At 40.8% G+C, this 19,368-nt stretch overlaps 1 protein-coding gene across 1 annotated transcript in view; it reads right to left on the bottom strand.

The window, feature by feature from the left end:
- The window catches only part of LOC137290303 (uncharacterized), a 90,079-nt gene extending 75,733 nt beyond the window's left edge, over positions 1-14,346 (bottom strand). Inside the window, exon 1 of the mRNA XM_067821115.1 lies at positions 14,261-14,346. Coding sequence (XP_067677216.1) covers positions 14,261-14,341 — 81 coding nt within the window. The 5' untranslated portion in view covers positions 14,342-14,346. The remainder of the gene's footprint in view (positions 1-14,260) is intronic.
- Positions 14,347-19,368: the final 5,022 nt, after the last annotated feature.

Raw genomic sequence — 19,368 nt, 5'->3', positions numbered from 1 at the left:
CTGTGGACAGGCTCACGTATTTTTTTCAACATCATACACATTGAATACATTTATCATGCAGATGACAGTTCGATTATCTGTTGTGTTTCCAGGTCTGAACAGCCTTAATCAATAACTACGTCAATAACACTGTGAGTATTTATTACTGGTCACACGTACGTGGGTAATTTGCACAATTAACTCTATATTAACACATGTCCGCCACTGACAGCCACGTTAACAACGAACAATATGTAACTATATGAGGCCGCTGCTGCAGTCTCGCCGACAGCGCGTTTGTACATACTTCTGGGTAACTAAAATATTTTTTTTGAAATTCTATCCATTTCAGTTTAAATAACGGTAAGGCCCTTTTTCAGGGTATTCTCATTTGCAGAAGCCCTCGGTCTGTTCTACTGTCCTCCTTCGTAGGGCAGTTAATGAAAGAGCCCGGACTTCTGCAAATGACAATGTCCTGAAAAACAGCGTTACCCTTATTATATTATTACCTACGAGGGTGAAAAGATCGGGGTTCATATTTTCATAATACGATGCCATATTAATATCACCTTGTCACGTTAGCGTGACGTCACGACAAATACCTTGACATCACGTTTCTTCTGTGACGTTACGTTCTACATCGAGCGACGAAGGGTAGTCAGCCTTTGTTTGAAAGTAGATTTGAGTTTATCTTCTTCCATTCGACGGTGATAAATGTTTGGATTGGTTTGCCTCCTACCAGAAAGATCACCAACAGTCTGTGATGATCACAGGAACGATCTAGTTCTATGACCCTACAGGGTGGAGTGTCCCAGGGGTCTAAGCTCGACCCTGTTCTCTTCACATTGTATGTGACTAATGTTGCCAGTAGCATCCATCCTTTTAATTTTCTTCATAATAGGTATGCTGACTACTCTCAGATGATGGGCAAATTCCAGTTGGACAAAGTAAAAGAAGCATTTCAACGAGTCACTAAATGTACCTAACCTGGATGTCAGCCAATATGCTGAAACTGACTGAGGATAAGTCTTTCATAGGCAAAAGCAAAGAATTGGCCAAAATAGAGGAGACATCCATACTGATTGCAGGATCGCATATACCAGTCTCTCACCACTTCAGGTATTTGGTGTCTCTCTTGATTCACTGCTTTCCATGGAAAAACAAGTTTTCCACACATGCAGAATGTGTTTTTATCATCTTACAGCCATTGGCAATATACGACAACTCACAAGAACTGAGACAACAAAGATGCTGGTCCATGGACTGGATAGCTGTAACAGTTTGTTGCAGGGTATTAGTGACAGATATCTATCGCGACTGCAAATGGTTCAAAACACTGCGGCTAGGATCATTACGAAAACCAGGAAGAATATATCACCCATCCTTAGAGATCTTCACTGGCTGCCCATCAGAGCCAGAATGCAATTCAAGGTGCTCTGTATTACATGCAGATGCCTCAACCACATCAGCCATGACGACCTTAATGACTTACTTCCTCCATATCTACCAACTCGACCTACCTCCAGTGACAGCGACTCATTCACGGTTCCATCCTAAAATCCTTTAGCTACAGAACGTTCCTTCACATCTCCCCAGTGCTGTGGAATACTCTTCGATCTGACGTCGAAATTTGTCCCACGTTGGAGCTGTTTAAGTCCAACTCAAAACACACCTGTTCTCTAAATGCATCAGACTTTTCTGCTTACCTATCTTCCAATCTTCTTATCCGCTATCAAATACAACCTCTTACAGGCTCTTAATCCTTATTTTGTAGCGCTTTGAGCAGGCTTTATGTTTGGATTGTACGCATTACAAATCCGCTTTGTTATCATTATGTTGAAGAGTAATAAACAGAATACTTAACTCGCTTCCATGAGATACAATTTTTATTAAAAGAGTCAATGACTTGGTATCAAACGCGCGAAGTCGTTAAACTTTAATAAAAACAAATAAAAATGTGTTTATTCGGAATGGCGTCACACACGAAACAAAAACAAATTGTCGACGTCATTCGACTATTGTATTTACGATAATTTTGATCGAAAGGGGACCTCAGAAGCATTAAGAACTACATATCATTAGGGGTAATGAAGACATTATTACACATGAGTCTCATAGCAATCTGACGATTCTAATGTAAGAATTAGTACATTACCATAGTTCTTGTTCGGGAAACAGAATACTTCTGACATTCGTCCCTTAATATCAAGATGACATACAAGTTCGTACAATAATCTATAGCTATGCTGCACTGATCACACTACACGTATTTCACGGTTCACGTGATCAGTTATCACAAACATGAATTGCCCTCATCTGATCGATATTCGATTCCTGTGACGATTGATATTAGGTTTACATCGAAGGAGGGATACTAACTAGGGCCAAACAAGAGACGTGCTGTTCATTATTCCTTGAATAACAACCATTTGTATCCAACACAGCATTGTGGTGGGTAAACGTATCACTGTATCGCACATATATGTATCTGCATAGGATTTATTGGAAGGAATCACTCAACTATTGAATGCTACTTTTGTCAGTCGGGTTTTCACCTGAAGAACTTCAAGGGAGCATAGTAAGGTTTTACGCTGCTATGAGCAATATTCTCAAATCAGTATCATAGTGGGGCACGATAGTGAGTGAGTTTGAGTTTTACGCCGCTTTTCGCAATATTCCAGCAATATCACAGTCGGGCACACACGAACTGCTCTTCACACATTGTACCCATTTGGGGAATCGAACCCAGGTCTTCGGTGTGACGAGCCAACGCTTTAGCCAGTAGGCTACCCCACCGCCAGGCATCTAGTTTCAAGTTTGAAGGGTATTCAGTGGCCTGTGTACCAGTCCACGAAGCCTTCGTAACAATACGACCTTTCGTAACACAACTTTATCATAAGCTTACGAATGACATTGTATTTGTTGACGGGGAGACTGAACTAAGCAGTGCATTTGTTATACTTGGATGATTACCATTGAAAACACTTCACTTATGAAACAGACAAGCTGAAAGAAGAACTCTTATGTTCCAAGCGGCAGTAATACACCTGCAATGATTTGGCGAAAGACGAAATGAATCCTTGATTATCGAGCCTTTATTTAGTGCCCTCCTCAACGGCGACATGGACCATAAAGTTGGGAACAGACGCAATGAGTTTTACATGACAATGCCTTGTCGCGAAATCTAACCATGGGTTACTGGAGATCAATTCCAACTTCACAGGGGTCACATATTAAGAAGACCCGATTATATTTCACTGGGTTCTTGGGGTAATTTCTGTGGACTGATTCTGCCGTCGGCACGTACAAATGTCTGAAGTTGTCTTGATCTGTAGGCTCTGGCTTGTGTGATTAGTGGAGGTCTTCTCAACATATCACAACCCTAAAAATGTGCCAAAAGAATGTATCCCTTACAAGTTTTCCATATGGGGTTTTCCATATGGGCTCGATTCCACGGATGGATATAGTGTGTGAAGCCCATTTCTGGTGTCCCTAGCTGTGATATTGCTGGAATATTACTAAAAGCAGCGAAGACCCATACTCACGTTTTTGAACTATTGTCCTGAAGAGAAAGGTATGGAAAGTATGAATATCGTTCTTCGTAATTGGGAGTAAGTGAGTGAGCAGGGTTTTAAGCCGCTTTTATCAATATCCCAGCAGTATCATGGTGGTGGACACAATTGTACCTACATGGGGATTTGAACTTTGGTCTTCGGAGTGACGAGCGAACGGTTTGACCACAATGGTAATTCACCACTTCCTGCTCAGTTGGGGCAAAATCACACCCGATCGCGTTAGTTTCCTGTCATGACAAGCATGGATCTTCAGGAGTCAAGACATTCTAATTGTGAAATGTTTGCCAGTGGCATTTAAGAGAACCCCATCTCTTCATAAAAGAATCGTACAGGCACATGACATACTGTCAAGCACTGTAATGAAGATGTTTGTTCAACTTCTACAAAACATTTTTGTGGTCAATGCTGTACGAACGGCAACATATAAAATTTCAGTATATTTTGATATTTTAATATCAAATCGATTTCCATGACATATGAATCGATCTGTGTGAGCGGGTTAATTGCCTTGATATATTGATTTGTTTGAATAATTTGCCAATGAGGTCAAGCAAAGAAATGACGGTAGCTTTTACCGTAAAATGTATAAATATTTGTTGTGACGGTGGCACGTTAGACACCGAATAATCCTAATCAGCGAGTGACTTCTGTATTTTGTAACCCAATTAAACCATTCAGTACGAATGGGTATCAGTTTTAAACATCTATAAAAAAATTAATCTTATTGCACATCAATGTAAAGCGAATTTCGTGTAAGGTTTCGTCGATGTTTCCCTGAATTTTAGTGATTTTGTTACGAATCACAATATTCAAGCTTTTCCATCCCAAACTATCTTCGAATTCATGTGTGAGATCAAACGATATCTCCTAGGAGAGATAGCTTTGACAGAATATGTTGTACAATGCCCCGACAATGCTATGGCGTCATGAACCTGATGACATCACAACGCCATAACATAATTGCAGTGCTGTGTTCAGAAATGTACAGTTTTCATTGAAAACACTCGTTGATAAAAAGTAAAATATCTCCGACAAGCCTCGGATATCTGTAACTTTATCAACTCTGGGTGATAGACTAGTATTTAATATAAGAAGACACTCGGGGAAGATTCTCTACATATCATGGTATTAGCGAGGTAGGAAGCCATGAGATGCATGCCCCGGGCATATACCACGTTGCGGAAACATGATCGAGGCGTACAATAAACATGAATAAGACAAAACACTACAGCGTAAAACAAAGGTTTAGCTTTCTTCAAACATAGCTTTCTGCGGCAAGGGTAGTTAGATTTGATTCTTCAGATCTCAAGATGATTACATTATTTGTTTCAAATTGATGCTGACATCTCATTAGAACTCATTTGCCACCAGTCCTGACCCGTGAAGGTCAGGGATAGAATAGGCCTTCAGCAACCCATGCTAATACCGTGATATGTGAAAGGTCGTAAGAGGCGACTAACGGGATCAAGTGGTCAGGCTCGCTGACTTGGTTGACTCTTCCATCAGTTCCCAGTTGCGCAGATCGATGCTGCTGCTGTTGATCACTGGATTGTCTGGTCCAGACTCGATTATGTACAGACCACCGCCATATCGCTGGAATATTGCTGAAAGCGGTGTAAAACTAAACTCATTCACTCACTCACCACTTACGCCGAAATTTGTACATAAAGCCCTGGAACCCCAAATCCACAATTTCAAAGGAAATACGTCCCCTCCCCCAAAACAATAATTCTCCGCCCCTAAAAATAATATCTCAGTCTGACCACAGTCTGAAAACACTTATACGCCTCAAACATAAGGTCTTAAAATATCACTAAGAAATTACTTTAAAAAGCAAAAACACACAAAAATACGACACGAAACAAAGAAAAAAATTAAAGATGTAAGAAGTGTATAATGTTACATACGAAACAAACAAACCGTTGTTTCCTACTTGAACACTGACAGTATAAGTCGGACCTTTCATTTCCTTCCTGCCTTAATTAATTGTTGCAATATTAATGCTATCGCCCAAGTCAATAAACAGGTAGAGTTTGACCCGTGCGTCATACATATCTTCAGTAACGGATTGATCTCGTTGCAGATCTCACGGGAACTTATCGACAGAGTGGTGGGTTAAAATAATTCGCTTCAAGGGGAGATAACCCTGCGTCAGTACAGTAATACAGAAAGCTTGACTCAAAAAAGGGAGATCCAGATTTAGACATTTAGTGTACGTGAGTGAGTAAGTGAGTGAGTGAGTGAGTGAGTGAGCGAACGGGTGATGATTTTTTACGTTCCTTTAGACACAATTCTACACATTGCAAAGTTTCTAGCAATTGTGACAAGCCAAACCTTTAACCACTAAAGCTAAAATCAACCCGTTCCGGATTTTATGTCTTGTATTTAACTACTTTTAGGGTGCTTGTGTGTCTGTATCCTATTCAGTCTCCTCAACATTCTATAAAAGTTGCTCCATCCAAGTGTTTTTCAGTCATGTAACAAGACAAATACGCGTTTATCAACGGAAGAGAGCCTCACCATTACTCCTGTCTCCCGCGTCTTCAATAATGCATGGCAATTTCACAACCAATTCACAGCGCAGCTTTATGTCTCTAAGTAATCAGAAGAATATCAAATATTTATTCCGCGAGGACTCAAGCTCTCGCGGTGCGGAGCGAACTGAGTCGGTGCTATTGGCATCGCTATGTAACCTTCTACGCCACACTCAACAATATTCCATTTGTATCTGGCGGTGTGTAAACAATCGAGTCTGGACCAGACAATCAAGTGATCAACAGCATGAGCATCGATCTGCGCAATTTTGATGCGAAGACGTGTCCATGCACCAAGTAGGCGACCTGACCACCCGATCCCGATAGTCGCTTCTTACGACATGCATGGGTTACTGAAGATCAGTTCAAATCCTAATCGTAGCGTGGCAATAGAGGTAATGGGAAGAAGAGTCGGATTAAGGTTACATGTTGTTTCCAGATCTGTTGAGACTTGTGTGATACCATTCATAACTAAAGTAAATCATTTTCCTAGCTCTAAACTACAGAACATTTTTTTTCCAAAAAGCTATATACACAATTGGCACGATATCAATTCGTAGATCGGTGATCATTTTGTCAATCACTCGATTAACCAACCACTCGACCGACCAGTCAGTCTGTCAGTAAGAGTCATCTATCCGCCAGCAAACAAAGTCGTAAGTTGAAACCAAACAGAAACACCCCGAAAAAAACAAGGAAATAAATGAAACTACAAAACCTGAAAACACCAAAATAAAAACTCACACTGTAGTCAAGTTTAGCTTCCATGTGAGCATCGACATGCGTAATATAAGCGTACAGGTAGGGTAGATAATGATCCACCTATAGAGATAGATTAAAATAGATACTACAACTTAACCCCTTGAACAATACCTGTACTCAAGCTTGCAACACGTGATTGACAGGGGTGTAACTGACATTCTGTGTCAGCGACACCTAACGTGTCAATCAGCATTGTCAAGGAGCCTTGTAAACAGAGTATGGTGAAGTCAGATAATGTATCACCGCTGTGACGCTGTGGGCGACTGTCAACGACAAGATCGTAATGGCATGCATTTCACTTAAGGATTTTCATGATCAGATCAGCTGTATCCGTTTTCAGACGTAACTAAACGCCGTTTGAACAATATTTTCGTCACATCAGGGAATACCATCTAAGGGTCGCAAGAGTGGTTTTACCGTCGCGAATGTATTTCTAAAGTGCGGCATTATACAACAAACCGATGAAACAGAAATCACATTCAAATCAACTTGCCAATTAACGTGCATTTGACGTGCGTGCACATCTGTTTGAGGCTCATTAGCACAGGCCGAAAGAAATATCCAAAGTCATTTGGGCATTATCTTTCTTCATGCTACAGGATTGGGTAGCTTTATCGTCCACACCCACCACTTCAGGTGGGGACTTAGCAAACAGCCAAAGCTTATTATCACCACTGATCGGGTTTGCTTCAGCCGAGAAAAACAAGACCAGCATTTATCCCATCCAGCTGACAGGGACAATGTCGATTGCTTGTCTCCAACTTTCTGGGTTTCACAAATACACACGGCCTTCTCCTGCCGCCCAGTCAGGTACTGACTTGTATGGGAGTTGAGCTGTCTTTAGCCATTGTTGTCCTAAATCCCACCACTGTTAAGAGTTTATGATAAAGTGTGCCAGCTAGTGCATTAAAGGGCACGTGAACCCTCAAAAGTGAGGTGTTATGAAAGAACTTAAATATATACAAAACAAATGCTGTGGAGAAGATTTAACACTGAGACAGTATTTAAGTCCTGGTAGCCGGCAAATTAACTAACAAGGGTTTGATTTTCTAGTGGGTATTCCACACCACTACCTTACAATAAACTAGAAGATATCGTAACAACCCCTTGCTTGTTTGGTGACAAGCACCAATACACCAGATTAGCGTCAGAATGTCCACAGACGTCCGACCTATTTGCAATAATCGATTACTTGGATATTTGTCAAGGCTGATCTAACTTCATCCTTTTTGTGGGTAATTTCTACAGCGATATTATATTGAAGAGAATCAAAAGTTTCTTTATTTTAGTATCTGTGCTGCCCGATGTAATATTCATCTATATTCCATTTGAATCAAACTAGTGATTGATATTATGAGCAACTCTGTTCTGGGTAATACGCTGCAAACTGTGCGGAACTAGTTTAATTAGGATGCCAATTATCATAAGGTTGTGTCGATGGAAATCAGCTTTAACGTGGAGTGAGTAAGTCGTTTTGTTTTGGAAATCATAGGGAGTATACAGAAAATAAATCAAGCAAAACGGTGAAAAGAAAATCAAACTGGCACGAACATTTTGTCTGTCGGGAAACGAACCTCAAACCTTAATACTTGCAGTCAAAAGTCAAAACAGAAATTAAATATCGACTGTTTCTAAAAACGGTACATAATCTCTCCTTGACGTGCTGTTCACAAGCACAGTGTACAGTGGTAATCCCACGTAATTACGTCCTATTTTCCTCACCAAATCCGAACACACACAACTAACTGCCTTCCTTCTGGTTTCTTTAATTAATGACCTTTTGTTGCTAATTACGAGAAGGTACAGGTGCAAGAAACTTATTTCATACACCACCCGTGTGGAGGCCGTCTTTGCACGAGATCACGTGATTGTTACCCCAGTAACCCTTTGTTTACATCCGTACAGGTCTGACAGTGTGGAAGTGGCGTGAGAGTTCTATAGACCCGACAGCTTCAGTGCATTGTCATGACTGTCACAACCCCGATGGGTTGAAAACAACTGAGGCCAAACAGCTCACCTCGGACTAGGACAAATGATATTGGGAAACAGTCGTGACTGTTGACAGACACATATTGTAGGAAAACTGATTTTTTTTTAAAAAAAAAACAAAAAAAACCCCAATATATAAATAGATCGAGTCACTACAGGGAAGAATAATACTGACTGTAAGTCGCATTTTTGGCTTTGGAAGCTCTCTTTATATTTCGCATATTTCAAATGATTTCTGTACATATTTCTTGCGCAAATGAACTTACATTAAGCATCCATTTGAAATATTTCGTGTACAAAATTGACAAACCATCAAAACCTATGCCAAATTCGTACTGGTCAGAACACGTTGGGCACTAGATATAGTCTTACACCTCGCTAGTGACCTCGCCATACTGTTTCTTTGGATCTGTCAAATTTGGCGTGAAACAAACAACAAAATAAACACAAAAATGCACGAATGTCAACTATGCCCATCAATGTTCAAGATTCCCTACACCGATCCGACCTTCATCTTTTTCACACAATGACCTCCTTCACTAAAACCATAAATAAAATCAATTTACTTCGCTTTAACTCGTACATTGTATTGCAAACACAATACGCGACATACAAATATCAGTTAATCTACACTCTATAACTATTTCTATGCGCTTGTGTGGCCAGGCTTAGCCCAAGACGATTGCCTTGTACCGCTTTGTTGTTCTGAAGTTCACTGAAGCGTGGCCTTCCAACTTGGGTGGAAGGACTATAACACTCCTTGTGTAAAATCCATGTATACATGCCTCTGTATAGCGTATCGGTGTAATGGGGTGTTAGAGACACCCTTTACAGAATTGTCATGTTAACTTGTAGTGATATGTTTTGCTGGCACTTACATCCACACTAACGTTTCTGTTTAAGCAAAAGATGTAGACAAGAGTTGTTGTTCTTGGATAACTGTAAACAGATAAAGCTGTGAAGTGAGTGAGTGTGGTTTTACGCCACATTCAGCAACATTCCAGCAACACCACAGCGAGGGAAATCAGATTTGAGCTTCACACATTGCTTGATAACCGTGTTAGGACCTACGCCTAAATGTAGCACTCACTGGAGAGAGAAGTCGACTATCTACAGTACTTTATTGTCCTTCATGCTTACAACTTCTAAAATGTCTCTCAAAGATGAACCGAACCCGGGTCTTCGGTGTGAAAAGAGAACGATTTAACTACTAGGCAACCCCTTCACCCTAGATATATCTTTGAAGTGATTGAGTCTGTATTTACGCCGATTTGTAGCAATATTCCAGCAATATCGCGTCGGGAGACACCAGAAATGGGCTTCACACACAGTACTGATGCAGGAAAACAAACCCAGGTTTCGGCGTGTCGAGCGAACGCTTTAACCACCAGGCAACTTCACCGCCGCTATAGTGTTGAAGTCTCCGCGTGTTTGTCTAACGCTGCTCGCTGATCGGAAACATTGTAGCTATATGTCGGCAGTTATATAGTGGTCATTGACAGTTAGGCCATACCACTGCCATTTTAGCCTTTTATGTCCAGTTGGAGGTAAAACCTGGGATATTGTTGTTTTAGAGTCCGAAGGAGAGAGTGGTAGTCTTTGAACTTAACCACAGTGTTTCATGGACGCTAAACCAAGCACTGACATTCCGAAGGTCGTCTCTGATCAAAACCACACACTACTTTGTGCTTGTTGTTGATGTTTGTTGTTTGCAATATTATGGCGGCGGACATCAGAACTGGGCCTCACTAATTGTACCCATGTGGGGAATCGAACTGTATCTTTGTCCTGACGCTTAACCGCTATGCTACAACACCATCCTTGTTACATAGAAAAGCGAGAAAGGACATCAAACTAACACGAGGTAGATGAAATATTACGTTTGGCATCTGTATCTACCATTTCCTGCAAATAATCTCTTCCTTGATCAAGGGAACACATCATTGCATAACAGGTTATCGTATTTCTGGGAAGATCGATTGTTGGTATCGTGTGGAGTTTCATAGCCCAAACATAGTATCAGTGGTGCTTGACTGAATCCGACTGAAGGATGTAATGGCGCTATGCGTAAAAACAGAGATCACCTGACGTATCAATAATTCATCAATCTTTATTGATTATCGATCAGTCTACATCGGAAGAAAACTGCGACGAAGAATTTTCATTTGAGGAGTCACTTCCCGAAACAATCGCGTAAGATTTTGTTTTAATATCGAGATAATGACACGAACATTGAAAAAATGATAATGTCGACGCTCAATTTTGGTCATATCCCGGTGCACGAGAAGATTATTCTGGGGGAAAATCCCGAAATGCAAGTAGTCATGACATGAATGCGCATTTACTGGGTAACAACTGAATCACAATGAATATCCCTTGCATGGAGTGAGTGAGTGATGTCTATGCTACATTTCTAGTGTTCCAGTTTTTATCATTACAGAGACGCCACTACTTAGGGATTCGCGGAATACGTCCATTTTGGGAATGAGACCTGGACCACCGGTGTAACGATGGCTACTTTAACCCACGATGCGTCGAGTTCGTACGTCAACGTACATTTGTTGGTTTTCGTTGTTGTTTAACGACGCATTCACCTAAACTCAGCAATATGATGGCGCTCTGCCAATACCTGAGTGTGAACCAGACAATCCAGTGACTGACATAATGCGCATCGATCAACGCAGTGGCGACATTGATTGCATCAACCAAGTCTGCGAACCTGACCTCTCAAACCCGTTCGTAGTTTCTTACAACAGGCCTAGCTATAGGTTGCTGAAATACAATTCTAACCCGGATCTTCACGGGTTCGACGTATCTATTGTTATTAGTGGGAATATAACAATTTGGTAAAAAATATCCTCGCTACTTACACGTCAGTGACAGAATAATTCGCCCAGATAAAACAGACGTCTATATCACTAACCCACACTGAAGCAATATACTAATCGATATAAATATCCAATCCTTTTTCGACCGGATCACTTAGGACGAATAAACAGGGATTCTTATATGCAAGTACATAAAAATCACCGACATAAACCCTATATATTGCATATAAACATCGAAACAAATAGATCCGGATAATAAGCAGATGGGATACTCAGTGTACAGAGAAAACAAATATAAAATGGAAGTCAGATTCGACAAGCAAGTAATAAAAGACATGTTATCCCGTGATGTCTCCGTGCCAGAGCACATGGCCCGGGTCGGATCATTAACTGTACATTATGGGTATAACACTGCCAGGAATAGTCCATCAAATACGGAGGGGTAGACGGTAGTCATTGGTCACAAAGAGTAGAACTGAGAATCTTTGAGATCACCTAAGCCAGACAGCTTATGTTTTCAGAGCCTATCGTTAAATAGTTTAGCAATATTGTTTGGACAGGTGCTCCTAAATGCCCCTACCCCAACCCTGAGAATGTCAAACGTGGATCCCTTTTAATTGTCAAGACCGTGCAACTTGTATAATATAAGTGAGCGTTTGAGTTTAGTTTTGCGCCGTTTTAGCAATATTTAAACAATATCAAAATAGGGGACACTAGATATGGGCTTCACACATTGCATCCATGTGGAGAATCGAACCTGGGTCTTCGGCGTGACGAGTGAACGCTTTACCCACTAGGCTACCTCACCTCCCCTGTACTTGTATGAACCACCGCCCTTGAACAGTATGAATAGTCATCGGGCAATATTAATTTATATTTTAGTAGTGAGTGAGAGAGAGTTTAGTTTTACGCTGCACCCAGCAATATTCTAGCTATATGGCAGCGGTCTGTAAATAAGCGAGTCTGGACCACATAATCCAATGATCAACTGAATGAGCATCGATCTGCGTAAGTGGGAACCGATGACGTGTCGCCTCTGACGACAAGCATGTGTTACGTAAGACCAACATTCTGATCCAGACCGTCACGAAGTATATTTTAGAACGCTTAATTCGTCATACTTGAACAGATAATGGAGACTTTCCCCCGTTTCAAGCAATGTTTTACAGCAGTACATTTGTAGTTATTTCAGGGTTATTTGTAGTTTGTTGGTAAATTATTAAGTTTATTTTAAAATATTATCGAAATGATATGAAAATAGTTATTATACTAGAAAACTAATACCAGTAAGTGCATATTCCTGTTATTTAATTACATCGTGTGGAATCGCGCCCGGACATCTTCTATTCTTGTATGATAAGCAAATGCTTGAATGTTCGCCACTCCACGAATGAATGTCGAGGAAACTTAAAACTTATGAGTATGCCTGTCAGAGCCCCCACCAATACACACACACACACACACACACACACGCACGCGCACGCACGCACGCACGCACGCACGCACGCACACGCACACACACACACACGGGGTTGAGGTTGAGGGTTGGGTTTGGACTCACAACGCAAGTTTATTAATCTGTCTCAGGTTCACTACACCTGCATGAGTTTATCCCAATATGTTCCCGCAGTCACTACACTACTGAAATGGGCTCATATTTCAGCCTTATTGACAGAAGAATCCGTTTTGTATTTAGTGTTTGAATAGTCGCAAGCACAGCAGTGTCAAATATCACTTTTACTCCACGCGGACTTGACGCGGCTGTCTGGACGCTCAATATAACACATTTATTCTTTCAGTGGAAAATGTGCTCTCATAGAAATTATATGTGGAAACGTGATATGAGATAACTACCATGTCTATTACGTCATTAAAGCATACATGTCTATTGCCAACAACCTGTACAAATAATACGTCTCAAAATGTGTGTAATATTTCTTGCTGTCTAACATTTTACGCAAACAAATTGTACTGAATACTGTATTTTGTCCCACGACAGACATAACAAGGAACATTTGCTCAATCGATATATCTTAGCATCTATACAGAGACATGCTTGTAACGATCAATGGATTTTTGTTCATTGACATGGTGAGAAATAACTACCGTTTGATGTGATGTGATGTGATACTCAAATACTAATGAAATATTACACAAACGACGCAGTGATTGTACTCTGTGACATGATAGTGTGATACTGTCATTTGCGCCTGCTTATATGACAGGCAATTGTCTCTATAATAATTAATAACGTTTCACACCTATGGACCCACAACTGGTGATAATGGAGTTTCTTCGCCTGTAGTGACTCTTATGCGATAAACAATAAAAATGAAGATAATATATATTTAGCTCTTTTCCGAGGGTTTGGAAATGTTCCCGACCCATGAGTCCACATGAGAGAGGTGTGACTACTTGATGATTTGGGTATACACGATGTGATGGGTCTTCTTACTGGGTTATAATATTTCGCCTGTGTGTTATACACGAAGGTCATCCCCCATCACGAGAACAGTTCACCGGAGTGTCTGTAAACATGTCATGATTTGTTTGTGGGAAGACATTAATACGTTTCATACAATCACACACTTACCGCTGCAGGAACATGAAGAAAGATTAGAAGAATTCCAAGAACAGGCGACATTTGGCCTGTCGACGAAGAACTAGGAGACATGTGAATCAATCCTACGATGGCAGAGATGAAACGATATTGCCCCTTGTCCAGAGTTATCTGTTGATCATGTACCCTCCGAAATAAATCCACTTGTATCTCATAAATGCAGCCTTTTCCGTCCAAGCGTCATGTCTCGTCTGCTTGTTGTGTTACTGAAGCCGCCATTTTGTTTCTATGAAACGCATGCCTCGTAACCTGGTCGATGAGAGTGTATTGTTGCAGCGCCGCGGTGCGGAACGGCCTACAGTTTAATACAATGCTCGGGCAGACAGTGGGATTAGGCAAGAGGACTGATCGTGTTGAAAGCACGCGTATTAACGATGAACCATGGGAAATTACTCGTTAAGAGAATGGGTGTTATTAAGTCGTAATGCGAGTCGGATCAGGTGTTCGTTAGGTCGTTGGGACGTGGTTAGGTGCGGAGGAAGTGAGTGTTTCGTAACTGCTGCTGTAGTTGTTGTGGCATTAGAGTGTTGAAGTTGAAGCAGAAACTGAGCTGAGGTGAAAATACAGAGGGACAGACAAAGAAAGAGAAAGAGAGAGAAGATTCAAAAGAGAGAGAGAAAGAGAGACAAAGAAGAGAGAGAAGAGAGAGGGAAAGAAAGGAACAGTGTGATAGAGCTGTATAATAGAGACAGGAAGAAAGTGGACACACAAGGAAAGAGAGAAAATTCGAGAGACAAAGAAAGAAAGGACAAAGGGGAGAATTAAGAGAGAAAGAAAGACCAAGGGAAACAGACAGTGTGTGTGTGTGAGAGAGAGAGAGAGAGACGGAGAGAGGGACTATATCACCACAACTTACTGAGAGTTGGAATGGATACTATGCACAGTAAACGTCACAATTCTTCATCTTTGTGTTATGTTTGACTTGATTATCGTACCCCACCAGTTAAGTGACTCATATTCACTTTTTCAAGAAAAACACAGTGCTCATGTCTGTGTGGCTACTGGTACTAGTTCACCTATCACCTAGTTATCTGTATAATGCCGAGCAACATCCAGGGTCCCATCTTTTAACGTATTTCAGAATGATGTAGCTTGACATCGAATCTCGACATTTTGTTCTCCTGGCACACGCTGTCTATCACAAAGTGTCATTTTTGTGCTCTGAAACATCTCTACCAGACCTAGACACCAAACTCACAGCCCAGAGCATCGTTGATCTCGTAAGTAAATGCTTCGGACGTGGGCCAACATGGACGTGGGCCAACATGGACGTGGGCCAACATGGACGTGGGCCAACAACACCTAGACATATATTGGTGAAACTAGTCGACCACTGGCTATCAGGTTAAAAGAACACAAAACATCAGTTCAAAATTTGGATTAGAAGTCTGCTGTATGTGAACACATCATGCACAACCCCAATCACAAGATTGTTTGGGACAACACCAGGACATTAGTTAGGAACGCCAATGACTTAAAAAAACGGACGCTCCTAGAAGCCATTGCAACCAAGCGGAACAATCCCTCAATCAACAGAGACGGAGGTGTTTACTTACCCAATGCATGGAACCACCTTATCCTCAGTGACTAATCTTTATCCAAACATCTTTACCTGTAACTCGTTAACCTAATCAACATAAGCTTGCACACCAATCAGTTGAAGTCTGTACATAAGTTGAAGCCTGTACATCTATCAATCGAAGCCTGTACATCAATTAATAGAAACCTGTATATCTTGTTACCCATTGTTATCAGTCTACTGTTATGTGTATATATACTACAACCCTTTAGTTTTATCATCACTTCTCCTGAAGAAGAGACTAGAATCTGTCTCGAAACGTTGTGACCTTGTATAATAAAGAAGTTGAACCATAAAGCACTTTTAGTTTTATCACAAAGTGGCGATCATCATCATCACCATCAACTGAGAACTTATATAGCGCAAGAATCCAGTCAGTATAACCGCTCTGTTAAAGCGCAGTAAGTGGATGTGAGTGACATGTATCAACAATGTCCTCTTAGTCTAGGCGTATGTCTTTGAGAAAACGTGGGTCATGAGACTGGTTTTAAAAGTGGCCAAGTTATTTACAAGTTTCGGTTTTGATGGAAGTTCATTCCAGAGTACTAGAGCTCTCTGGCGAAGGATCGATCTCTGTAGGTGGTGGACCTGGAAACACACAGCCTTGTCCCATGAATCTGAGACACCCCACCGGTTTCTACTCCCGGAGGAGTACCATCGGCGGTGGCAATAGTGGTGAGTCAGTTGAAATTTACATCGCTTCAACAATAATGCATCCAAGTAGCGATGAAATATCAAAAGTCTGTCTTCAAAGGACTGTCATATAGTATGTGTAGGAATAAAACAAACAAATCTTTATTAAAAACATTAATTTCTTAGATTGTTATTTAGCATATATTAAAACTAGGCTATAGTCCACTAGCAACCAATATCATCCTACCCTCAAGGGACCTCTGATGTATCTGCTTGGCAATAGAAGCTGTACTAGTAATAACCAGAATGGTGTTTGTAGTTGCAAGGAAAGTAGCGGTAGTTGTAGTGGTGTTAGTTGTAGCAGCAATAGTAGTTGTAGCAGTGGCAAGCATGCGACTGTTGTAGTAGTAGTGTTTAGTTATGCCGCACTTTCTAGTCCAGGTGTTTGACGGTGTGGTAGTAGTAGTGATAATAGATGTAGTAGTAGTAGTAGCAGCAGCAGACGCAGCAGCAGTAGTAGTAATAGTAGTATTAATATCAGTAACAGTAGCAGCAGTAGATGTAGTAGTAGTAGCAGCAGCAGCAGACGCAGCAGCAGCAGTAGTAGTAGTATTAATATCAGTAACAGTAGCAGCAGTAGATGTAGTAGTAGTATTAATATCAGTAACAGTAGCAGCAGTAGATGTAGTAGTAGTATTAATATCAGTAACAGTAGCAGCAGTAGATGTAGTAGTAGTAGTAGCAGCAGCAGACGCAGCAGCAGTAGTAGTAGTAGTAGTATTAATATCAGTAACAGTAGCAGCAGTAGATGTAGTAGTAGTAGTAGCAGCAGCAGACGCAGCAGCAGCAGTAGTAGTAGTAATAGTAGTATTGATATCAGTAACAGTAGCAGCAGTAGATGTAGTAGTAGTAGTAGCAGCAGACGCAGCAGCAGTAATAGTAGTATTAATATCAGTAACAGTAGCAGCAGTAGATGTAGTAGTAGTAGTAGCAGCAGCAGACGCAGCAGCAGCAGTAGTAGTAGTAATAGTAGTATTAATATCAGTAACAGTAGCAGCAGTAGATGTAGTAGTAGTAGTAGCAGCAGCAGACGCAGCAGCAGCAGTAGTAGTAGTAATAGTAGTATTAATATCAGTAACAGTAGCAGCAGTAGATGTAGTAGTAGTAGTAGCGGAAGATGGAATAGCAGCAGTAACTGTAACAGTTGTCAGAAGTGACTGAGTTGAGTTTTACGCCGTTTTAGAAATATTCCATCTCCATCATATATTGTGGCCATGTTTGGAGTCGAACCCGTGTCTTCGAGCGAACGCTTTAATCACAATGCTACACCACTGCCCCGTGTGCGTTAATAATGAGCGACACACAGTTACCATGTTTACAAGAGACACGCTTATAACGACCTGACGGATACAACAAATTATGTAGATCGTCCTCACCACTACCTGTATATTTCAGTCGAAATGCGAATAACATATAGATGTATAAACGTACATTCCTGTATTGATGATCTAAGGGATCGTTCCGAATTTATGGCTAAGGGTGGTAATGATGAGTTTAGGGGTGGGGTGGGGGTGTCACTACTTTTGTTCTTGGGAGGTAGGGGTCATCAACATTAAACGATTAGGCTTAAGAACTGTTTGGGGGTCATGGCTATATGACGATCTACACGTCATCAGTAATTAGACATCTCATAACAATACTTCCTACAGCAGTGTTGGTTTTTCCGTTGTTCAGACCCTCTTCGCGTTGTTCTCTCGACATGTGCTGCCTTTGGAACATGTTATTTATTTCTTTTCACGGCTCTACCTCTAGTGTTTTTCTTTTGGTTCTTGTATAGCGTTCTTGTATAGCGTATACCGCAGTATACGTACTTGTCAAACATCAAACGTAACTGCCAGGACACTGTTGGCAATTATCCGTTTGCGTTGTATCCTAAAAAAGCCTGCTCTGAAAAAACGACTGAAGCTTGCATAAAATCTCGGTTTGGAACACTGCAGACCCTGGTTCGAATCCCATCATGGGTACAACGTTTGAAGCCCAATTCTGGTGTTCCCCGCCTTGACGTTGCTGGAATATTGCAAAAGGTGTAAAACCACACTCACTCACTCACCACCACCACCACACATCTACTGCATCAATGTGTCCCAAAACTCAGCATGGCTTTTGAATTTTGATCTGAAAGAGATAAAATAACCTTTGATTCGCATGACCTGGGCCTCAACATTTGACTGTAAGCATTTCAGATTATACATTGTCTTGTCTGTAGGTTCTTCTTCATCTCATTGTTTATACTACTTATCGTTCATAGTTTCAGTTATGCCTTGTAACTTATATTGTCGAAGCGCGTGTAAAATCACAGACACTGTTAAAGTTTAATCTGTTCTCATGATGATCTTTCGCAGACAGACAGACAGATTATTTCTTTAAGTATCACCTCTCATGTAAAACACAGGGCATATATAAGCTATAATACATAATAGTATTAGTTTATGAGAGATTGTCATAAACTTTAAAATCAAAGTCACATCGGCATTATTTCAGCCATTTAGTGGCTGAAACAAGTTTTCTACTTCATCATGAATACATGTAAATCACTAAAAGCATGTCAACGAAGGACAGGAAAACCAACTATAATATCACAGACACAAAAATAAGACTATGTCTTTATCTGTAAGACTGGATAGCTGGGTGAGGCGTAAAACTAAACCTACTCACTAAACTCAATATAATTAAGAGTTCGCATTTAGTTATCACACACACACACACACACACACATACACACACACACACATATACACACACACATACATCTCTCTCTCTCTCTCTCTCTCTCTCTCTGTGTATATATATATATATATATTAATTTGAA

The sequence above is a fragment of the Haliotis asinina genome, chromosome 1, assembly GCF_037392515.1.
Source record: "Haliotis asinina isolate JCU_RB_2024 chromosome 1, JCU_Hal_asi_v2, whole genome shotgun sequence".
Taxonomy (NCBI): Eukaryota; Metazoa; Mollusca; class Gastropoda; order Lepetellida; family Haliotidae; genus Haliotis; species Haliotis asinina.
The sequence above is the reverse complement of the archived record's forward strand: the minus strand, read 5'-3'. Positions and strand labels throughout refer to the sequence as shown.